This window comes from Mercenaria mercenaria, chromosome 11, assembly GCF_021730395.1.
Source record: "Mercenaria mercenaria strain notata chromosome 11, MADL_Memer_1, whole genome shotgun sequence".
Classification (NCBI taxonomy): Eukaryota; Metazoa; Mollusca; class Bivalvia; order Venerida; family Veneridae; genus Mercenaria; species Mercenaria mercenaria.
This window is the reverse complement of record NC_069371.1, coordinates 41,875,993-41,894,507: the sequence shown is the minus strand read 5'-3', so window position 1 is coordinate 41,894,507 and position 18,515 is coordinate 41,875,993. Positions and strand designations below refer to the sequence as shown.

General features: G+C 33.0%; 2 protein-coding genes across 2 annotated transcripts; both read right to left on the bottom strand.

Annotated features, from left to right (window-relative positions):
- Positions 1-7,952: 7,952 nt before the first annotated feature.
- LOC123531807 (uncharacterized) lies at positions 7,953-11,023 on the bottom strand. Its single transcript, XM_045313066.2, has 2 exons — positions 10,428-11,023; positions 7,953-8,833 (listed from the first exon to the last, which is right to left on the bottom strand). The coding sequence occupies exons 1-2, from the start codon at positions 10,648-10,650 to the stop codon at positions 8,202-8,204; spliced, it is 855 nt and encodes a 284-aa protein (XP_045169001.2). The 5' UTR covers positions 10,651-11,023; the 3' UTR covers positions 7,953-8,201.
- Positions 11,024-14,414: 3,391 nt separating this feature from the next.
- Positions 14,415-17,583, bottom strand: LOC123532427 (uncharacterized). The gene is made up of 2 exons (XM_045313855.2): positions 17,193-17,583; positions 14,415-15,774 (listed from the first exon to the last, which is right to left on the bottom strand). Exons 1-2 carry the CDS (start codon positions 17,413-17,415, stop codon positions 15,140-15,142), a joined length of 858 nt encoding a protein of 285 aa, XP_045169790.2. The 5' UTR covers positions 17,416-17,583; the 3' UTR covers positions 14,415-15,139.
- Between the last annotated feature and the right edge of the window lie 932 nt (positions 17,584-18,515).

Here is an 18,515-nt window from a genome sequence, read left to right as displayed (position 1 = left end):
CTTAACATGCTTACCAACATCGTGTTTCCGGGTAAGTTTACTTCTATCTTTGTCAAGAGAGCATGTTTGACCTTTGCCTTCGTCAAGAGAGCATATTTACTGTTCATTTTCGCTGTTAAAATTATAGTACACTTCCATATAAAGAACATTTCTAGATGTCCTTTGTTACAAAATATCAACGCCATAACCTTATTCTCCTTATGTTTTCTAATTGACAAATTTATTTTTGACTACTTAACGCAAACTTTATATCACAGCATGTTTTGTCACTCTATTTATTGACAAACTTGAACAAATATTATGAATATCATTTACCAACATATTTCAGTTTCCCTAACCTGTACTTAAACAGAATCGTCAGTCAAGACAGAATGAATAATTGAAAGTAGGGAACAACAACTCAATATCTTTGCATTTACCGGTTTTATTCAGCTATGATTAACAATAGCTAAGAACGTACTTATCCCACAGTAAATAAAAACAAAAGCAACATTTTGTATCATTTCTTCTCTTGAGGGTCGTTACTGTAGAGTAATGAGTATATATCGAAACTTGGCAGAATAAATAGCTTAAAGAAGAGTGCTATATATCATGTTGCAGTTTGCATTTAAACCATAACGACGAAACGATGATCCAAGTCCAAAAGATGGACTAGATTGTAATATTGAAACAAAACTACCGCCCGTGTAAGATGAGAAGAAAATACAGATTATTTAATACATATAAGGTTTCATTTACTTTTAAACTTCAACTCATTTTGAAAATCTCGCAAAATACGTACAAATAAATAAATATCATTCAATAAAGTAGCTCATTCACAGTTTTAACTCTTTTTAAGTTAAACATTTGTTAAAAACTTAAGTTTAAGAGTCTCCCTGGCAGAATGGTTGAGGTGGCTTACTTCAAATAACTTATCCGTCATCGCTTGGTGCATAGAACTCATTCGTTTAAGAAAGCCACCAATCTAGCTCTTCAGAGGTCAGTGTTTTCACACAGGTAACCGCCCCTATCTGAAATAATTCTTGGAGTGTCATCTGGTGTCTCACTCTGCCGTCAAAAACTGAAAAATTGTCATGAACTAACATTATCGTAGTCTTGATTTAAACACAATCTTAAATGTTTCATTTTATAAGTGATATGTGATATCATAATTCTAACATTTACTTCCACACATTTTCTGTTAGCGATACCAGCATGAACCTTAAATACCTGGACATAAAAAATAATGTGCTCGTAAAGAATTCGGTTCTCTCTAAATTTTGACTGAACGATTTTGTTGATTGCACGCTTTATGATAAGTTCTGATTTTTGTGTTTTTGTATTTGTTTTTTAAGATAAAACGTCAATGTGTTTGTGACTGAACAAAATTGTCGGTTGTCATAAAATTATTAAGATAATGCTTCATTTTCGTTTAATGAAATTTCTATATAATATTAACAATATGATTGTTTTCGACAAAAATGAAGAATATGTATTTATCTTTCTCAATGATACCATGTATAGCATTCAAAACCAACTAAGTGTTGCGTTATGTTATTTGTTAAGACTATATTACTTGCTGTCAGTAACAAAAGAAAGTTAGCTTTCACGATGATAACAATGTTGCATCATTTTGGTGAAAATTGTACACTGCAGATTGAAAGAAGTTCGTTCAGTCCTTACTGTTGCAATATTCTGAGTGGGTTTCAATCTTTTATTTCCATATCGTTTTTCCCAATGTTTCAAGTGAATTCTTTCAACACTATTTTCACGTAGATGTAACAGACAGCATAGACAAATAAAGTCCGGTTTAACGATTTTCTGCTTAGCATATTTGTATAAAATGTACATTACCCAGTTACGACGAAGACGGGGCCAGTAATAAAAACGTTACAATATAAGCTATTTATAGTATCAACAAAGAGAAGCAATTCTAAAAACAATGGTGCCTCTTGGTTGTGAACATCTGTGCCAAGCTTCATCAAAATTCCTCTATCAATAAAGAAGAAAGTCTCCGGACAAAGTAATTCTTTTTCTGAATACCAACAAGGCTAAAGCCGGGCATAAACAAAAACGGATACTTAAGTATATGTATATATACGTAGTTAATCAGTTATGATATAATCAATAAATGGAAGGCATTTTATATCGTCTGATGATGGCAACACCACTCAGACATTCAGTGCACTAATGCAGACGGAATGTAATAAAACCAATCATTCAAGCAATCGAACGAAAACGTCCATCTAGTTGTAGATTAAATGAATAACACTCGTCTCATTTTTCACAATCATTTACGTTTCTAATTATTTATAGCGAAGAAAGATCTGTCTGTTGTAAAGGAGAGGTTATTGACATAACGCATGCAAAAACAAAATGAACAGATTTCTTTGAACGTCAGCTTAATTTGAGTACGAAACTAAAAAATTACACATTTTAGTTCACACATCCGAAGCTCCAAATGATAGACTAAACTCATTCGAAGGTTCTTCACATCATAGATTGCCATTCTGGGTGCAAATTCATCCTCTACTATTTAAGAGCAGAGGGACAGGGCTAGAATAATCCCCAAGAACACAGAGCTATAGATCCTTTAGATACAGGCCTGACCGGCTTACTTAGGCCTAGTTCTTTGCGAACAGACAGTCTTTTTCTAGCCAGATATACAGCACTAATACAGGCGAAGAAGCTTTTACTGAGAGAAACCAGTAGCAGCAATGTAGTAAGGCTAGAGACACTCAAGAGCATCTCAAACATTGGATTCGAACCACGAACCTCTGGATTGACACTAGAACACAAGGGCTTGAAGATATAAACGTATTCTTTGCAATGTAATCATGCTGAGAATCAATAACACATTCTTTTGATTCCTTGCAATGCCCCTGTCTTTTGTTAGTACTAATTCATTATGTTGAGATTTAACGCAAAAATCGTAAAGTCGTTTGTCGTACACAAAACATGTACCTCTTCTCCATTTGGACCCATTTATGTAATTTACAATACTTTGTATCACACATGATCTTTTCTACTTTCCAGCGTTTCATGATGGACGAAAACCCAAGGGTGCCCCTGCGTGTCTTCCTTTTTAACAGACAGGTGCCTGGTTAGAACCACCGACGTTACGTAAGCCAGCTGAATGGCTTCCTCGCATAAAGCATTCAACGCCCGGAGTGAGGCCATAACCTACATCGGTAAGGGGCAAATGATTAACTACTCGGCTACAGAGGCCCGCTGCACATAGAAAAGTTTTTGTATGTATATGCAACGTGTTTCCTAACTATTGAAAATCTAAACCCAATTCATTTAATATGTGAATTTGTTTCAGTACATTTGCCTTTTTATTGTTTCACGATATTCTTATACATCATGTATATGTTATAACAGTCAGTCTTATACTTACAGTTTATAAAAATATTCGTTCACTCCTACATTATTCGATCTAACTTACATTTTATCGGGTGTTCTACATACTTCCTATCGTGCGTTCTAATGGATTTGTCAATCATCAGTCAGAAAATTGTGTAGATGTGAATATTTGTTACGAATATGCGCATATAAATTGCAAATACGTAAGTTACTGTTAGACATAAACAACGTTTATTCCATAGTTTTAGCTTCAACAGAGCTATTTACAACAATAATTCTTTAAAACACTTGAACACGTAAGGAGTGATATATTATTCTTCTCATTCAAATGAGAGAAAGATATGGTGGAAGCCAAAAGTGCAGTTCAGAATTAACTATTATAACATTTGTTTCATAGATATGTATTTTTTCCCATGACTTACTGTGATAAAACCAGTACTATACCATAAAAATAGTTCACTTTTGTACTTAATTTGTGAGATTTGTTATCACTGAACACAACAATTTTGACTCCATTGAAGGAAAGTTAATGCAACGAAACAAATGAAGATGGCAAAGGTGGGAATCAAGAGCATAAGAACTACGCAAATATCAATTTACAGGTTTCTCCCTTTTCTGAAAAGATTGCTCTATATGAAGCAAAATTCGTTTTAGATGGAATGATTTATACAGGATACTGTGGCTACCATTGCTGCAGAATCGCAATCTTGTTGACTGTTTACTTACATCCACGATACAAAAAAAGTGTCATTTTGAGTGATCGAAAAGTAATTTTATCCCATAATCAGGCAAAACAGACAAACAGCCTTTGTTTCAAACGGTGTGAAGTAAAGGCCTGTGTTTCAAAGAAGTGCATTAAAGTCCATTTTTAGATGCACTCAACAAAATTCCTAATCGGTCAGTTTATATTGTATTACTATTTTGTTAATAATACATGTATTTACACAAAATGTCACATACCGACATCTGAATAGGTACTGCAACTAATTATTGATTTATTTTTGACCGACTCACTGCCAAAGTCCTACTAGAAAAACACATATCATCGTGAAATTGACACAAGAACAACGCGCCCGGGCTGTTTGAATTATACAACAAAATTCAAAATCGGTCGTTTCAATGAATTGTACTTTGATTAAATTTAACCAGAAGAGCGCGGTAGGTAGATAACCAACGATTGAAGGATCTTGTAAAAGAAAATAAGGTTAAAAATGAAAATAACCATCAAAGTAACAGCAACACACAAAATATATCAAAATTCTTTTGAAAATGCAAAAAATTATTACACACGAGTCGTAGATGTGTCCCGGCTAGCAAGATATGTATTTTTCTAGTAGGACTTTCGTCATTAATGCCGAAAGTGTTAACGAACGCGTGCATGTTGGTGCACATGCCCTGCACGTGCAAAATATGCAATATTAGTCAGAACGCCTAATGCGGTTACTTTGGCCGTGTGTCGTCAAAAATAAATTAATAATTAGCTGTAGTACCGATTCAAATGTCGGCATATGAAATTTTGTGCAAATATATGCAATATTAAAAAAAATATTAATACAAAACTGACCGATTAGGAATTTTGTTGAGTGTAGAGATAGGATCGCTGGCATTATACAGAAAGTACTTTTCTATCCTTTTTGTTTCTTTAAGTGGAATTGTGATTTGTAATACCATTGATTTCTTTTTCCTTACCTGTATAAATATTATATATACGATTTTTTAAAGCTTGAATCCAGCCAAACTAGCTAGTAAACTCTAATTAATATATAGTTTAGTTGATCTGATAGTTCTTTGTTACGGACTCAGTTGTCGAATTCAAGGATAGCTGTCGCAATAATTTTAAAAACAAAAAAGAATGACGAAAACATAATTTCATTGCCTAAAACTAGACGTACAGTAGAAACGAAACTTAAAGGCTGGTAATGCCTTTGTTCAAAACGTGGCTGCCACATTGTTTATAATAAACATGAAATATATTAATGTCTTGTTAAATCAAATTTCCTATAGTTGTTTTCTCTAATATTTGTCAAAGGTTTGAATACTCTTGAATATAGTGAACACTTTTATTGAATATAATATTATCATTTCTGATTAATTCCCTTTACGGCTCTAACTGTAAACGTTCATGTGCAGTATTAAAAGAAACACTTTTCTAACCTGCATAACATCTATTTGGACAGCTGTTTCATCAGTTTTTAATATAAAATTTAAAGCCTTATGGAAGTTTTCAGCTCTCGGGTAAAAAAGCTAACTTACTCCTGTTATTAAAATATGTTTCTTAAATCTGCATTAAAACTTACTTTGTATTTACTTGCAATACTCTAAAATACAACATAAATCATAGACATACAGCTTTTAGGGGTTTTCATGAGCGTAATAGAACATCTTTTATATGTACTCATTTCTTAAGAATAGAAAGCAAACTACAAAAAGATTTTTAAATAAAACAACAACAAATAGCTCAGACTGTTTCCTACATGTCAGAAGAATACTTTGTTTAATGTCAAAAAAGATTCCTCCTACTGTTGAGGTAATCAAAATATAGGCTAGTACATATACATTCCATCACATGTGAACATACGTTGATTACGTTTTACATATTTTTCATAGCAATAATCTGGGAAACGGGGGAATGCTTATCATTCTTATTGCAAACAAATTGTAAACAAATAGGTCTGTTCCGGATTTTACATGCTTTAAGGCTGAAAAAATCATGCAATTCAGAAGTACATAATTCTTAATGAAGATAATATTGATATTATGCTGAAGCTGGCACATGATCTGTTTTGTGTAAAGCAGATCTAGAGATATAGCCATTTCATTCAGCCTTTATCGTGGGAGAAAATTAAGGTTTAAGATACTCTTAAATGTTTCCAGAAGTTGCAGAAGTACGTTATTTATGAAAAATGTTATTCGGGTAAAACTCTCACAAAACACGAATTTATCAATCGAATCCTCAATCATATAGCATTATAATGTGAATTTCGAGTTTACAGGTATGAATAAATTATGTTTTGTAGATATACAAGAACCATATATTTGAAAATATGAACATTTACTCAGTATCTACACACATTTATTTTACGGTACGTCACAGGCTGGATTAGTATCGGTTTCAGTATATATTCTTCAGCTATTTTGCAAGCAAAAAGTAACAACTATGTTGGAAATACAAAGAACAGAAGAACTGTTTTGTTTGAAATCCAAATACCGAAACAATATTTTTTAAGTAATAAAAATCTCAGTGAAGGCACTGTTGATCAAATTTGCTATTTGTAAAAATATGCAAAAGTCCCTGGAATACTTATCATTCTTGCAGTTAAAATACCTCGGATAAAGAATAAGGGAAAAATATTTATGACTCAAAATTTTCGTTTAAATACGGAATACATGTATGAACTGTCATTAATCTAGAACGTTCACTTTTCAGATCAGAAAAATAGCCCGCAGACAGAATTGCCTTTTTTCATTGACGATCTAGTGAATGACATAATCAAATTCAAAAATGAAAAAAGAAAAACATACCTCATGGTTTTTGAGTTGATAATATTAGATATCCTTTTAAAGGGAATTCCTATAGTTTTTTATGCGCATCTTTCTGCGCAGCCGACACTTTCTATGGAAAACTGAACTGAAGTCAACATTTGTTGAAACATGTTACAGACAATCTTAAATATGAGGAATCTTGAATGAAATAACATTTTTGATAAATTTTATCAGTAATCAAATGTTAATACTGGTTTATGTTGTATTGACAAGTATCACGCCCGACAGGTATCTTGCTATTTTTGTGGTTGTGTTTTCACATCGCATTTTAGTACAAAGACAGTGTTATTCGTATAATGTAAGATAATTGACTTAGTACTGATAAGACAATATCACCTTTCAGATTATTTAGTATTCAATTATAGAAAGAATTAAGAATTTTTAAAACTTTTCTTTAACTTTTAGCAGACATACATGTAATCCATTTGGCCAGGTTCGCACCATTTCCGTCCGAACAGGTGTTGCATTCTAGCGGTCTTAACATAAAATTTAGCCTGGTGACCCATACATTTTTAGCCATTTTTATGCTCACAATACAATTATCTATACTCAAGAAAAACAGGAAAAAATCTATGAAAGAGTTTTTTCAAAATTTAAAAAAATATTCTTCACTATGGGTATTTTTTATTGAAAAAAGTTCACATAAGTAAATATGAAACAATTTGTTTTTCATTTGTACCCATTATTGTAAGGATAGAGTATTACAAATATGACTATGATATCAAATAAGTATATAATAAAATCTGTAAAAAGAAAAAAAAAGTATTGTGCTGTCTTGATGTATATTTTGGTTGGTATTTATAAAAAAAGCAGAAAATTATGAAAATGTTGAAAAATCGCTGACAGTTTCAGCCACAGTGGGTGTGTTCAAAACAATTTGTCACAGAAACAAGCCTGGTGACCTATTGTTTTTATTTGTTCATTGTTTTCAGCACAGATTTTCCTATCATATATGTGAATTTGAAAAAATTCTATGAAAGGAAAAAACTATAGGAATTCTCTTTAAGCTAAGTGTAAAACATTAAATAGCAATGTCGTATTTTTTTATTTTTTTTTTAAAATATGCTCACATTTTATCTGAAATATATCGTAAAAGTATTTTGGCAGATGGCTTAAAGTTTATATTTCAACAATTAGAACTGTTTCACAAGGTCTTAATTGGTACTTAGCTTATGACGACGTAAAATTAAACTGGCATAAATAAAAAGGTTATAATATTATATTCAGACATCTTTACTTAAAATGCCGTAATGTAAAATGTAATTTTCACCGATTAAAAAAGATAACGTACATAATCGCAAATCGCAATACAGTTATTTAGAGCAAACAGCACATGTAAGCTCACGTCCGTTCACGTAAGGTGGACATCGCAATGATCCACAGCGTGCCTCCACAAAATAGAACAGCTTTCCATTCGCATCAGATGCTCCTCCAGTTATAATCTCTGGGTCGACATCAAGGCAAACAAATTCGGTTGTATGATGAGATTCATGTCCGCTGGTGAGATATCCGCTATATTCCAGTGTCCAACCGTCATAACAGATGTTTCGACCTGGTAACATCATAATACTTGGTCGCTTTGCCCTACAAACACAGCAAGGCACATCATAATTGTTTAAAACCTTTCCAAAGAATTTATCTAGGTTTCTCCCATGAAGTTCGTATTCTACTCCATAGACCGTCCCAGCTGTCTGCTCTGTGTCTTCATAAACACCCCACACTGGTTCCTCAGGTAAACATAAATAATTGCTTGCGGCACCTCGTTTGTTATAATGTCCACCTGCGGCATACCCCTTGTACACCGTTTCTGTCCCATTTCCGGGACATTCTGTTCTTCCCCAGCGGACAAAACTATTCCCTGTTTCACTGAAGGAACTTTTAACTTCTATCTCTTTCAGTCGTCTTTCAGCTCGTTCCATTGTTTCCCGCCATTGAATTCTCTCCTCTGTTATAAATAATACAGTTCTAAAGAAATTTTCGTGGCTCTAGACGTTTCTGTAGCATTGTTACAGCAGTTGCAATAATTAAATTAGTTTTTGTGTCATGACTGCATGTCATTCACTAACAAATTAATGTTTCTTCAGAAGTGAAACTACTCCTCGTAAATCACAATTTATATTTATCAGTCCGTCATTGTAAATTCAATTTATATAAGAATAAGTTAATATTGTTTTAAGGTTACATTCCGGAAATGCAAACGTAGATCAATATTTATCATATTATTAAGTGCCTGATTTATATGGAAAAGGTACCCACATACAAGCGTAGATCAATTTGGAGCATATTATCAAGTGCTTGATTTATGTGGAAAAGGTATCAACATACCAGCGTAGATCAATTTGGAGCATAATATCAAGTGCCTGGTTGATGTGGAAAAGGTATCCATATACAAGCTTAGATTTATTTGGAGCATATTATCAAGTGCTGTATTTATGTGGAAACGGTATCCACATACAAGCGTAGATCAATTAGGAGCAGATTATCAAGTGCCTGATTTATGTGAAATAGGTATCCACATACAAGCGTAGATCTATTTGGAGCAGATTATCAAGTGCCTGATTTAAGAAAAGGTATCCCCACTATAAAAATGATATGTTTAGGCATTCTAAAAAGGCAGCATTATAAGTATATGTGAAAACGATTTATCTTGTTTGTTTTGTTGTTGTTTTTTCTTCAGCAAAATATGTTCAGAATATATTCGCTAACACGCACCGGTTCAATGGTTAAAATTACGATGATTACGTGTAGTTGTATAGTTAAGTTATATCCTTAAAGTGACTTATAAACACAACATTGCCGGATGTTGTTAATTGTTACTATTGATTTTGTACATCTATAATAAAGTTTACTTACATACACACTTACTTACTTACTTACTTACTTACTAAAGAAATAAAGATAAATACATTACATAGTCGAAAAATATAGGAATAAATTATAAATCATTCCCTTCTGTAAGTGTAAAGCTAGCTTGTCGTTCAAATTTTACACAGAGATGAAAAATACCTACCCTTCCATCTGAATAATTATTTATTTATTTTGTTGGGTTTAAGATCGCACCGACACAATGACAGGTCATATGGCGACATTTACTGTCAAACTTTGGTGGTGGAAGAAGACCCAATGTGCCCATCCGTGAATTATTTCATTACAAACGGGCATCTTGGTTAAACAACCGCCCTTTTGTAAGCCAGCAGGATGGCTTCCTCACATGACGAATTCAACGCCCTTAGTGAGGCTCGAACCAACATGGTAAAGATACAACATTGAGCACTCGGCTAAGGAGCCCCCTTTATCTGAATAAAGAATATCTTCACTTTAATCTGAATGAAAAATATCTACACTTTCATCCGGATAATATCGTCCCCTTAATGCAAAAAGGTACCATGAGCATATGAATAAAGAAGGCACTTGGTACCTTTTTTGCATTAAGGGGGCGATATTCTTCCTGTACATCATTCTACAAGCAAAAGTGTCATATGCAACTTTATTCTGAAAGAAGCAATATTTGTCAATAGAGATTATACAATGAAACCTACCTTTCAGTGTGTTTGTTTGTTTACTCATTTCCTCAGTCAAATCCTTTATTTTGTTTTGTTCTATTTCCAGCATAACCATTTTGTGTAACATCTTATATTCGTAGTCGAATCTAGATGTACATACTGGTTCCTCCATTTGTTTATCCATTGTAATTACAAGTCGGCTTAACGATATGAGTAAATATAATACTGTCCATAATATTATATTACACACAGTTGCCATGTTTTCCTTCTATGTACGATTTCACTTTAATGTCACATTAAATTCCGAACGTTAGAAATGCAGTTTGCAAAGAAGTAGAGTTACTATCTACAGCCAATGCTGACATAACTGCTTGCTACAAGTTTCCTGATTATACTCACGAAAAAGCGCCTCATTATTTGAAGTACATCTGAAGGAAAGTATTCATTCGACAGTCCCTGGGCTCCACCATCATTTAACATTTTTCAAGGAAGTAGAGATACTAACTACAGGCAATGCTCACATTACTGCTTGCTTGATTGCTTGAAGGTTCCTGCTGATACTCATGGATACGCGCCTCATTATCTAAGGTACACCTGAAGGAAAGTATCTGTACGTCAGTCTCTGGCCGCCTTCAATATTTAACATAAATGATTAGTTGTGAATACCGTACTGTGTATTGAGTTTGTTGAATCTGGTCATGTCTGTTTGTTAAAACATCTATTTTCTTTATTTCTCTTGGGTTAACAAGGAATATATAATTTATAAAATATGACAAAGAAATTATGTTGGGTACAAAAGAATCAAAACTACATGCGGATAAATCTTTGTTCACATGTTAGTAAGGATTTTCTATTAACAAAACTTAGGGGTGCATGATGTTCATTTATTTGCATCTTCAAAACGGCTAATCGTGTAATCACATGCGGGTCTACCTATAGTTAAATATATATAAAGCTCCAATAAATATGTGAACAACCTTTGTCACAGGTCATTAAAATGTAGATAAATACTGTTAAATTTACAAAAACAAATTTAAAGTGAAAACTTTGTTGCTTTATCAAAAGTCTGAGCATAAATAACTGGGGATTTATCATCTTTTTGGGTCTAAATTGACATCTGTGTTTCATAAAATAAGCACCTGATTTTCTATAAAATTACTTTACACACTTCGGTTGTGGCTTTAAACTCTAAACCAACCAAATACACGAATATGATTTTTTCCCAATCATCTGCTTTTTTATTGCTTCATGATATATATTTATACATGACGTAAGCAGATTTCACAGTCATTCTTACTTAATATGTTAATACTCGTTCACTCCTAAATTTTCAATTCTACTTTCACTATTTCGTTTCCTTGCGTCTGTTCTAAAAGACCTGTCAGTCATCTGCGAGAATATTGTGTAAATGTGAATGTTAACTTACATATAAATTTAAAGTTATTCTTGAACATAAACATCGTTTATGCCATCTTTATATCATCGAAAAATTAATTAGATGATTTTAACACGTAAAGAAACGGCTAACATAAAACAACTTCAAAGCTAACTTCATACCTTGATGATATTTAAAGTAATTTGACGTTAAATAGCTGTTTGCGTGTTTGATTTTGATACATGTATTAAATTATTTAAACATTTGTAGAAATGCTTAATCTTTATTCATATGTAATCTTTCTAAAACAAGACTATTGTGGAGTACATGTATTCTTTAATATCATCGAATGTGTGTTTTATAATATTCAACGTCATGTTTAGTTATTATTTTGCTTTCTTTACCGAATATAGTAAGTTCCAATTTCTTGTTATTCAATAAAAACTAGCATGACAATGCTTCTTCTCATTTTCACCCACAATGAATATATCAAATATATTAACTTTCAGATGTTTCTACCACAATGAATATTGTATAATGAAACCACCGAAATTCCCTGTACTGAACTTCACTTCAAATAATAGGATGATGAATGACACATTGAAAATTAGGTAATGCATTACTTCTTTTTAAAATCATAGTAAAGACTCTCTTCTACATGTTCTATATCCACTGATAATATACAATTATTAATTTTATATTTTGCAAATGGAAGACAACTTAATACAATGAATTCTCATTTATTTATAAAGGCCTCTGAATTCCAGAAAAAAAGGATTATCTCAAACAGAAATAGGAAAACTAAGGCATGGGGTCAAGGAAAGATCTAGAACCTCTTGGCCAGATAACTGTTAGGACCAAAATAATAACATCTAGTTCCTGTGTTTAAGAATTGTCATTGTTATAAAAATATTCCTATGTCATACCTTAAAAGTGCACTTTTTAACAGTTGAAGGGCTTTTAAATCCTGTAAAAGCAAGCACTTTAAAATGTAATAATAAAAGAAATCGGATAAGTAACTAAATATACATTTAACTGTCGCAGAGAAGTAAATAAATTCTTTACTTTTATGCAACTGTTCTTTCCGTTGCATTATTCATAGAGTAAAACTAAGATCTTACTCCTGTTTCGTTTCTTTATGTTTCATCTGTGGTTTCGTGATTTCGACTTCTAGCATGTCGTAGTTTCGAGTTTTCACCATCGTGATTTCAACTTTCACCACCGTGTTTTTGACTTTCATCACGTCATTTCGACGTTCGAGATATAGGGTTCAGAAATGAAAATATTGATGGTCCAAACGAAACACCGTACTTGTCTCTCACAAGTTGAATGTAGGGTTAGTGTGCGGCTGGCATACCAACAACGCGTTAATGTTTTCTGTAAAAAGGATGTTATTGGACGTTACAACGCTGTATCACTATTGTCAAGCATATTATGTCTGTACCGTTACATATCTTGTCCTCTACACATTTATATTTATATCATTATGACAATTCACATTACTAAATTATATACCTATAAAAAGTATGGCTTTCTTGTCGCAATTAAATACGAATAGAAAGAAAACAAACTCCGTCTTGTACATTGTACTATGTTGCAAATTTGATCCCGTATCCTGCGTGTGTTCGGATTTCATTTCGTTAATATTCTTGACCTGGTTCTGTAACAGAAAAACCTGTTAAAAACTGAGAAGCGAACCTCGTAGATTCATCGTTCCAACTACATATTATGACATTATTTTCTTATTTATATCAGAACTTTGTTATGCTCTCCGATCAATTAAACTTGTATGCGAAGAAAGTGCTAGATTTCTGGAATCTAGCTAGCTTAAACAAAAATGTTCAAAAGGCGCACTAAATGAAAGAGTTCAAATTTAGCATAAAATCCGTAACATTACGGCATGCTTTTTATGTTAAATACCTTTTAGAAAATGCAGGTATATAATAAAGAGGTCTTTACTAGATCAGAAATGTTAATTTGGTTCTCTTAGATTTTACACGACTTGATAAAACTCGTTAGTTGCGCACCTCGGTTGATCCAGGTCTGGCAATTTCACTCGAGTCGAATGATAAAGCAACTGCTATGTTGTTTATGATCATATAAATCACTCCGTCTGATGTCTTTCCAGTACAGTATCAATTTATTGTTGGTCGACTGACTTGCGATATGTGGCTCTGTTAGCTCTACTCTAATACTTACACAATTTTTATTCTATTGAAGCAGCTTTTCTAAGAATTATTTTTTAAATTCTGAAGAAAAAACAATTGTTTGGAATTATGATTTTTTTTGTGCGATTTTAAAAAGGAAAAAGTATATTTTGCCACGCAGTCGGCATTATGAAAAGGTATTAAAAATAATCGAAACGATCCTACAACTACACTGAGCGACTTTTCGATTTCTTGCACAGGAAAATATCCCTCTTACGGATTAGGTTGATCTATAGGTAAATAAGGCTTATGTAGTTGAGAAGGCAATTGCGACTACTATAAACTTGATCAGATTTCGAACTGTACAAACATAGTGAAGACTGACATCCTCACTGCAAACGTTATTTCATTGATTGAAAGTGAGGTTGGGAATATTAGCCTAGATGGGTAATTGTGTAGTTGGAAAAGAGGCTTCACACTTCCATTTGTACATACCCCTAGTGATAGTTGCTTTTTTCTTGCATATCGCATTCTACAAGTAAAACAAAAATATAATAGAGCGAATGTTACTCTTAATAAACAGTGCTTCAGTTTAGCAGCATCTGGATTTACGCATATATCTGAATGTATATAAATGTCACAGGGCAAACTATACGAATCCATCTTCATTCTTATGTTTAATATAACAAATTTGATACGCGAGGAAAAAATGTTAATTAAAAGAGCTAATTATTTTACATATCTTTTACAGTAATGATTTGTAAAAGTAGACCCATGATCGAGATATTTCACCGAATGATACCTATTCCAAAAGCAAATCTTTTTAAAAAAGATAAAAGAGGTAGTTTTTAATCTTATGGCTATTTACGAATTCATTCTTCATTTATTTAAAGGCGAAATATCGCGTGTAAACACACACATACACACTCACGCACGCAAACGCATGCATGCACATTGAGCTTTCGTACTGTTGAAGGTGGCGCAGGTTATTTTCAATTCATTTTACTGACTGAGATGCATTTTTTTTTTTGTTTAAACAAGTGTTCCTTAAGCAGCTAAAATATTCTATAAGCATGGTCAATTTGCAGATGTATTCTCGTTAAAGTCAGAAACTTGTAGAAAAAAATGAGTCTTCCGAATGATATCTTTTTATCCCCGTTTATGTCTTATTTCCAAATCAATTCGTTTCGACTAGAAATTTAGGACAATGCACATCAATAAAGTTGCTATTTAGAGCATACAGCACATGTAAGCTCTCGTCCGTTCACGTAAGGCGGGCATTTTAATGATCCGCAACGTGCCTCAACAAAATAGAACAGCTTTCCATTGGCATCAGATGCTCCTCCAGTTATAACCTCTGGGTTGACATCAAGGCAAACATATTCGGTGGTTGCATGATGGGTGTCATGTCCGCTTGTGAGATATCCGCTATATTCAAGAGTCCAACCATCATAACAAATGTTGCGACCTGGTAAAAATAGAACATTTGGTCTCTTTGTCCTACAAACACAGCATGGAACATCGTTGTTGGCCAATGCCTTTCCAAAGAACTTATCCATATTTCTACCATAGAGTTCATATTCAGCTCCATAGACAGTCCCAGCTGTCTGTTCTGAATCTTCATAAACGCCCCATACTGGTTCATCGGGCAGACACATATAATTGCTTGCGGCACCTTTATTGTTATAATGTCCACCTGCGGCATACCCCTTGTACACCATTTCTGTCCCATTCGCAGGGCATTCTGTTCTTCCCCAGCGGACATAAGTATTTCCTGCTCCATCAAACGACCTTTCTACTTCCATCTGCTTCAGTCTGTTTACAACTCGCTCTACTGTTGTATGACTTCGAAGACTATCTTCTGTAATGTAAAATAAGTTTTGAAGAAATCAGAATATAAAGTTCTAGAAGCGATGTTACACTATAGTAGTATATGCATTTCTAAAGGAGTTTTTATGTTTTATTAAATGGCGTTTACTGAAACGTTTTTAAAATGTTATTACTAGTTTGATTATATTGTAAAAAAATATTTCTATCAACAAACAATTTAAAAAACAACAGACACTGTATAAGCCTAGATGTCTAATAACTTAATTAAAGAGTCAAATATAAGAGTTTTGTCAACATTTTTCAAATTTTATGAAGTGTTTTATCCACTGGTACCGCCAGATGACTCTCGTGCTGTTAACGGCAACTAGAGATGTATGCATTGAGTATATATTGCTTATAATAGCCGCCGGTTTCTTTTTGCCACGCCGGTATTTGGCAAATTCAGCCCATATTTATACGCGCTTTACAAAAATGAAAATTGCCTTAAATTGTTACATTAACCCACCTATTTTAAAGTTAGTATGTTTTGATATAATATCTTTACTAGCTTTTTTTATATAAGTACGACAAAATTGAATTTGCCATGGCAGAATGCGTTGCCATGGCAAAATTATTTTGCCATAGCAAGAAAATTCTTCATTTTGCCATGGCAATTTTTTTTTTTTTTTTCATTTTTCTTAAAATGTGATTTTAACTGTTTCCAAACGTATGTATGGTAGAAATATGATGTTCCATATTAATATGTAAAATTGAATGAAATTCAAATACTATAATCATTGCTCTCTATTCCTTAAAGTATGTTTCTTGCTTCATAAAATGATATATTGCGGAAAACCAAAACGTTACACAACAAATGATAGACTTAACCGGAATTGTGTTGTTTGAAACCTTGTGCTGTAACTACTGTTTACGAACATTAATTTTCCTGGCTTTATCTAAATACACTACTTTAAAAGCGAGTGTTACAAAGAGTATTATTTATATTATCCGGTTTGCAAGAACATAATATGTATCTTGTTTTTGGGTAGCTCGGTTACTCGGCAGACGCGAGAACTGTTATGATCCCCAAGCAGGATATTCCAATCTCCTATGGCAATCAATAACAGATTATATTAAAACCTAAGTCAATATGAGGAAATCATGGCCAAGGAGAAAATATGTAAAAATGTAATCCAGTTGGCGTAAAAAATGACAAACATAGGATTCAATCAATTTGAGCAAGGGTGTTAATATTGAATGAATAATAAAAATATCATCAATCAATTGAATTCACATTTACCTTTTTATTTGACATTTGTCAGTCGTTCATCCTCAGCTTTTATTTTATGAGTCAGAAATCTGAATAACTTTCCTGCTATATATTTACCACAATCTACATAGTATATCGATGATTTTATTAATTTCCAGAGAAGTAATATTTGTAAATGCATAATTTAAAATAACTTTTACCTTTCAGTTTGTTCTGTAAGCTATTTATGTCCTCCATTAATTCCTTTATTTTGTTTTGTTCCGTTTCCAACATGACCATTTTATGTAACATTTTATATTCGTAGTCGAATCTAGATGTACACACTGCTTCTTCCATTTGTTTCTCAGTTGCGAGTATATGTCCATTTAAAGAAATGAATAAATATAGTACTGTCCACGGTAACATATTTAACGTAGCCACCATATTACTTTTTGGTACGATCTCACTTAACAAACTAAGTTCCAAGCGATGAAAATGCAGGTTTTCAATGAACTTACTGTTTCATTCACATAATCCATAACCGTGATTTTTCACGAACTGGCTTTATTTCGCAAGATCAAGATATGAACTTCATACCAGAATAAAGGACTCCGAGGGGCCTCCGTTGCCAAGTTGTTAAGGTCTCTGACTTAAAATTATTTGCCCCTCTAAATACACTACTACGAGTATAAGAACGAGTGCTACAAATAGTAGCCTTGCCTGCCTGAGTTGTTGAATGATTCATGTGAGGAACCAATCCAGCTTGTCTTACGAAATTTCGATGGTTCTACCCAGGTGCCAGCCCGTGATGAAATAATGCACGGAAGGGCACCTGGGGTCTCGCTCCACCAACAAAAGCTCGAAAGTGGCCATATGACCTATAATTGCCTCGCTGTGATGTCAATCCCAACAAAACAAACTAACAAACATGTATTTAAGACTGGTGGTATGATCTTAGCAATTGTTTATAATATCTTTAACCCCCATCATGCTGGACACGATTGGTATTCTCACATCCGTGCAGTCTGATTTTGATCTGCATTGTTCGCCATTCAGTCAGTACCAGTTTTGTAAGCAATCCTAATATTTAATGGAACTGTCCAAATTGAAAGGTGGACAAATTCATGATAGAAATTTAGCAAGGTAAGAGTTAGAATTGTCAGTTTTATTGCCAAAATATGTAATTTTCCCATTGTGAAAATCGAGCAAAATTGAAATATCGAAAAGTTTGCTTTTATGCTAATTATTACAAAAAATGTTTATAACAATCCATCATGAAATAAAGAAAAAAAAATATCATTTCTGGTGTCCAAAATGGCCGATATTTACATTAAAATATAAGCGACCACAATCGTTTTAGATGATAAATTCAAAAAATTACCTATTTTTGAAAGTTTGAAATAGTCCTTTTCCTACTTTCTTTAAAAATGATGTATTATGTTTTAAAGATACTGTCCTATTTTTAAAGACAAATGAAGGAAACATCTTGTTACAGAAAATGCAGATCATACAATAAGAAACGAATTGGAACGCAAATTACTGCT